General features: G+C 41.7%; 1 protein-coding gene across 1 annotated transcript in view; it reads left to right on the top strand.

Moving 5' to 3' along the window:
- The window catches only part of ADGRE3 (adhesion G protein-coupled receptor E3), a 49,089-nt gene extending 43,691 nt beyond the window's left edge, over positions 1-5,398 (top strand). The window contains exons 11-13 of the mRNA XM_034657165.1: positions 983-993; positions 1,511-1,798; positions 3,518-5,398. Of these exons, the coding sequence (XP_034513056.1) occupies positions 983-993; positions 1,511-1,798; positions 3,518-3,682 (464 nt within the window). The 3' untranslated portion in view covers positions 3,683-5,398. The remainder of the gene's footprint in view (positions 1-982; positions 994-1,510; positions 1,799-3,517) is intronic.
- Positions 5,399-6,085: the final 687 nt, after the last annotated feature.

Raw genomic sequence — 6,085 nt, 5'->3', positions numbered from 1 at the left:
CCAGGGCTAGTGGGGAAGCTCGGCTCCACAAAGGAATCCAGAGACCTGACTCCTTTCTATGTTGTTGCTGCGCGTTCCCCGGGATGTGTCTTTGCCGGTATCCCATCCATGGAAAGAAGCCGCACGTCCCACATTCGCCCGTACCTCAAGGGCTAGACCCAGATCACACAGTGATACCTACCTTCAAGGCAGGCCGGGAAATGTAGTCTCTAACTGGGTGCCATGTGTCCTCGATAAACTCAAAAAAGGGAGGATCCAGCACTAAAATGAAGAGGAGAATGGGGGGAAAAAACAGGAATTTCTGCCACATAACACAGATGCAATAGGTTTGGGTGGGAATTTGATTAAAATATATTTTGTATGCGACTATTTCACAACATTTTGGACGATGAGGACTTTCCCATTTTGCAGCATCCATTCTACGTGAACACGTAATTTGTTGTTGATTTCCTTGTAATCACAAAAGTAGTGCATTTGTTTAAAAATTTTTCAGTAAAATCTGAAAGCGTCTAACTCCCCCCTTTCTTCGCTACTTCCACTTGTCAGGGAAGCCAGAGGTAACAAACTGTATGATATGTATGATATTTGCCCCAGACCTTTCTCTGGGCTGNACCTACCTTCAAGGCAGGCCGGGAAATGTAGTCTCTAACTGGGTGCCATGTGTCCTCGATAAACTCAAAAAAGGGAGGATCCAGCACTAAAATGAAGAGGAGAATGGGGGGAAAAAACAGGAATTTCTGCCACATAACACAGATGCAATAGGTTTGGGTGGGAATTTGATTAAAATATATTTTGTATGCTACTATTTCACAACATTTTGGGCGATGAGGACTTTCCCATTTTGCAGCATCCATTCTACGTGAACACGTAATTTGTTGTTGATTTCCTTGTAATCGCAAAAGTAGTGCATTTGTTTAAAAATTTTTCAGTAAAATCTGAAAGCGTCTAACTCCCCCCTTTCTTCGTTACTTCCACTTGTCAGGGAAGCCAGAGGTAACAAACTGTATGATATGTATGATATTTGCCCCAGACCTTTCTCTGGGCTGTGCCTTTTCTCTAGAAGAGACAGGCGTGCACATAATAGCTTCACACTATGCAAATTGTTCCTCAACTAGCTTTTCTCACTTATGTATTACTATATTTTCTAATTGGGGAGATATAGATACGTAAGTAAGGTGACCTTACATCCTAGTTTGCCTGGGACAGTCCCAGTTTATGCCCATTGACCCATTGTAACTATTAGCACCACGTCTGCCTCAAAAGTCTCCTTGTCTGAAAAATGAATTCTATGACACTTCATCTATAAATAAGATAATGAGAGAGATAAAGAGCACCCAGTTTTAGAATGCTTTATAGATGTGCTAACTTTGTTCTACATACTTTCCTAAATACTTTACATATGTTAAATTCTCTTTTAATCTTGGCAGCAACCCTGTGAAATTGGGTTATTATAAAGATGAGGGAACTGAGTTACAGTGAAGTAACTTGCCCAAGGGCACAAGCCAGTTAGTTCTGCCTTGGGTTTAAACCCAACCAGTCTAGCTCCAGAGCCCTCACCATTAACAACTACACTAGGGTGTCCAGGTCCATTATCAGCTTTTTCACATCATTGTGTATGACTCCCCTCAGGATGCTGACATTTAAAGCCACAGCTCAGCTCTTCATCCTGGGCTGCACGTGGTGCCTGGGCATCCTGCAGGTGGGTCCAGCTGCCCATGTCATGGCTTACCTCTTCACCATCGTCAACAGCCTGCAGGGCGTCTTCATCTTCCTGGTGTACTGCCTCCTCAGCCAGCAGGTACACAACGACCCCTTTTGTTATTGTCATAAGGGTTAGAAATATTTGGAGGTGCGTACTTTAATGAACCTTTAAATCTGTGTTCTCTAAATTTTCATATGAGCTCTGAGCTATATGTAAACACTATCCATATCTTCTCTACTTTAAGATGTTATTGATTGTAAACTACATCGATTTATTAACAGCTTTCAATAATTGCTACATCAAGAAAATATGTTTTTCGTCAGCTTTCCCATTTGCAATAGTCAGCTATTGCTGGGTAACAAACAACCTCAAAAATCTCANGGGCGCCTGGGTGGCACAGCGGTTAAGCGTCTGCCTTCGGCTCAGGGCGTGATCCCGGCGTTGTGGGATCGAGCCCCACATCAGGCTCCTCTGCTATGAGCCTGCTTCTTCCTCTCCCACTCCCCCTGCTTGTGTTCCCTCTCTTGCTGGCTGTCTCTATCTCTGTCGAATAAATAAATAAAATCTTTAAAAAAAAAAAATCTCAGTAGCCTAAACACAAATATTTACTTTTCTCATTCTCAAGTCTAAAAGTTGATTGAGGTTCAGCTGATCTTGTCTGAGTTCAGCTCACCTTGGTTCCAGGATGCTGAACACATGCAGGTCTGCTCCTTGTGACTCGCCCTGAGGCGTGGCAGAAAGGCAGCAAGGATATGTTCTTCTCATGGCAATGGCAAAATCACAAGAAAACAAGCCCTGCTGGGCAAGACCATGTCCAGCTTTGTGGGCCAGCTTGCATCACTTCCACTGATATTCCATTGGCCAAGGAAAGTCAAATGTCCAAGCCCAAAGTCAAGGAAAAGAACCCTCCACCCACCATGAGGCTAGGTATTACACCATGAGGGTGTAACACTATGACTGGAGTGAATAACTGAAGTCCATAATGCGATCTGCCACACCATTTAAACACATGAATTCTTTTTTTTTTTAATTTTATTTTATTATATTGTGTTAATCACCATACAGTACATCCCCAGATTCCGATGTAAAGTTTGATGCTTCATTAGTTGCGTATAACACCCAGTGCACCATGCAATACGTGCCCTCCCTACTACCCATCACCAGGCTATCCCCTTCCCCCACCTCCTCCCCTCTGAAGTCCTCAGTTTGCCTCTCACAGTCCATAGTCTCTCATTAAACACATGAATTCTTAAACACATTTCCATGTGACGGTATAGTCTCCATACTAATATGTTTTAATAGCTGTATGATGACATTACATAAGTTAATTTTTCCAACATGTCATTATGAACATTTTCAAGCACACAAAAAAGTTAAAAGAATTATGCAATGAACACATATATGCCAATCACTTTGATTACCTTTGTGCTATATTGGTGTTATCACATTGTCTGTCCACATATTCATTCTTCTCTCCATTCTCCGCTGCTAAGTCCCTGGTAACCACTACTACTTTCGGGCTCAACTAATTTGACTATTATAGGGATCTCATATATGTGGAATCAGACAGGATTTGTCCTTTAGTGCCTGGCTTCTTTCACTCAGCATGATGTCTTCACGGTTCATGCATGTTGTAGTTTGTGTCAGAATTTCTTTCCTTTCTAAGACTCCATAAATAATATTCTGTTATACATATATACTACATGTTGTAGGGAAAGTTTTTTAAATAATGACTTTATTCTTTTCCTGACTCACTGGTTTTTCTCTTCACCAATGTTAGCAAAGGACATTCCAGTATTTTCTTTGATGTTCCAGGTCCGAAAGTGGTTTGGAGAGATCATGAAATTTAAATCTGAGTCTGAGACTTATACACTTTCCACCAAGTTTGGCGCTGACTCAAAACCCAGTGAAGTAAGAGGGCTTGTGACTTATTCTAATGCTTCCCCCCTTCACACCCCAAATCCCCTCTCCCTGTCTTAGTATGAGCTCCCTTGCCCAGAGGTAATGGCCAAGAGTGCTACCCGATGACCTGGCTTGCATTTCCTGTTCTCACTATATTATTTCTCAGTGACTCTTCCCTGACCACTGAGAGTGCTTAAGCTAGTTTGTGTATATATTCTTGTCACACAAAAGAATAGGGGTAAGACATATCACCAGCACCATTACTATCTAAAGTAGGATCTTTTTGGGGACAGACTTCCAATCACAGACATAGCACGGTGGTCATCATTCTCTGAAATCCCGCTGTCCCATAGAGAGGTGAACGTAAGCCCAGCGGGGTTGGTAGATACCATGGAAAAGAGAGGGACCCCACCCCAGCTGTTCTACATAACTATAAGGGAGGGGTGCATGGAATAATGGGACGTTCCAGGGAAAGGAAATGGTCCTGTTAGAAAGAAGACCTCTGTGGAACTCAGTGGCTCGTATCCATCCGTTCTCCCATTGATTTAACTCAAGCTCAAAGCGCTACCTTGTATCTCTCTATAGTTGTCCCCTTTTGTCTTTTTGAAGAAATGAGAGAATATGCTTCTTTAAGAAGGCATGCCCCTAGATGAGCTAGATGGGCTCCAAAACTCATAATCCATAAAAATTTTCCCAGTTTCATTTTATACTCCCATGTGAATTCCCACCACATCTGCTAGCCAAGGAGCTTTAGAATGTGTTGTTTTTAAAATGAACAAAATTGAGAAATTTCTGACACCTTGTCTTCTATTTTCTTGAGCTAATATGTGATAGTCTCAGCATTGGAAATATTGAGTCACTAAAAAAAATCTATCCTTATTTGGTGGGCAGAAAGGAGAATTCATTCTAAATCTTTGCAAAAAGGACCAAAAGGAAAACAGGACCAGGAAAAAAATGTTAGGGCATGTCAAGGGATCAGAAAAAAAATTTATGAATATTAGGTTTGATCATTCCCAATAAGAGTAAAATTGTAAAAGGTGCTGGCTGCTGACTGTGACCTCTGAAAGACTTCCCAGATAACCCAAAATAATTCCCCAAGTTTTCAGCACTCCAGTAACTGGAAATTTTTATTATCATTACTTAACATTGTGGAAGTTGAATAAGATGATTGTATCTTTGAAAGGGGAATATATATATTAGTTCCCTATAAGAAATACATTCACTTTAATTAAAAGAATTTCTAAAGCTTTTATTTTTCTAGGCACAGGATATGATTAAAAAGCTAAAAAAAAAAAAAGTCCTTTCACTCTCCATGGACAAATTTGCCCTGGGTTAAATTTCTAGTTCTGTTCCCTAGAAATTTGCTAACATTGAAAGGCCACTTGTGTAACCAGACAATATTGTTTGTGGAAAAAGTCATGCTTGACTGGGCAGGGAGTTCTGTGAATGAACCATAAATAGTAAGAGGGATGATAGCTTTGGACTTCCTGCATACAATGACTCATTCCTCACAGGCCAGGAACCGCCACCCTCACGGGCTGCTATAGGAGGTATTGGTTTTCTTGTGGGACTTGGGGCTTGTAAACGAAGCTGTAACTTGTGGGTGGTAAAAACTATATTTGTTGAGTTCTACAATGTGTCAAGATGCGTAGTAGGCAGTGGACCTGCAAAAGGGACAAGCCCAACACAGTCTCTGACTTCACGGGCTTAGAGTCTAGCCTTTCTTCATAGACACAAACCAACTTAAATTCTGGAGCAGGATACTATGTCTGAATTTAAAAAAAAAAAAAAAAAGAATTCTTCATCTGGGATTTTTTGAGAAGTCCTCCCACATAAGCTGCAGAAGGCCACACCTGACCTCAGATTCCAAAATGCTAGATCGCGTCATCCTTGCACGCTGGATGGAGCTCTTGTCACTAGGGGCTTACTAACAAGCTCTGAAGAAGCCGCAATAATCCAGTTTTTGACTGGTTTGATCCAGTTCAGACGCCAAGCTAACCCTTCCAGATGACCTCAAGAACATTACCATCTAATTGGAATAACAAAAAATACACCCACCAGCGAAATGACAGATCCCACTGTGCCACTTTAAGGGAAGAACAGAGGTGGCACTCTGACTCCTAGAAGCCTCTTCCCCCTGCCTCGAAACCCCCCCACCCGAGGTCAGCTTGCTTACCAGTCCCTTAATTACCCTAACCCCATAAAACCCTAACAATGACCTAATCGGGGAGAAGATACCTTTAGAACATGAGCTCCCCTTCTCTGTTCTCCGGCCATTAAATAAATCACCTGCTTGCCACCCCATACTGTTTTGTTACTCGGCTATTCAGCAAATGGTATTGAGTAGGCAAAGAACCTACCACTTTGGTAACACTCTCTGCCTTTAATCCACTTCTGCTCTTTCTCTCTGTTTTGTTGTTATTGGTGGTTTGTTTTGCTTCATCCTTACATCTACCTTTAATCTAAACATCTTTTGTGGGG

The sequence above is a fragment of the Ailuropoda melanoleuca genome, chromosome 4 (assembly GCF_002007445.2).
Source record: "Ailuropoda melanoleuca isolate Jingjing chromosome 4, ASM200744v2, whole genome shotgun sequence".
NCBI lineage: Eukaryota > Metazoa > Chordata > Mammalia > Carnivora > Ursidae > Ailuropoda > Ailuropoda melanoleuca.
Note: the sequence above shows the minus strand (reverse complement) of the source record. Positions and strands in the feature narration are given on the sequence as shown.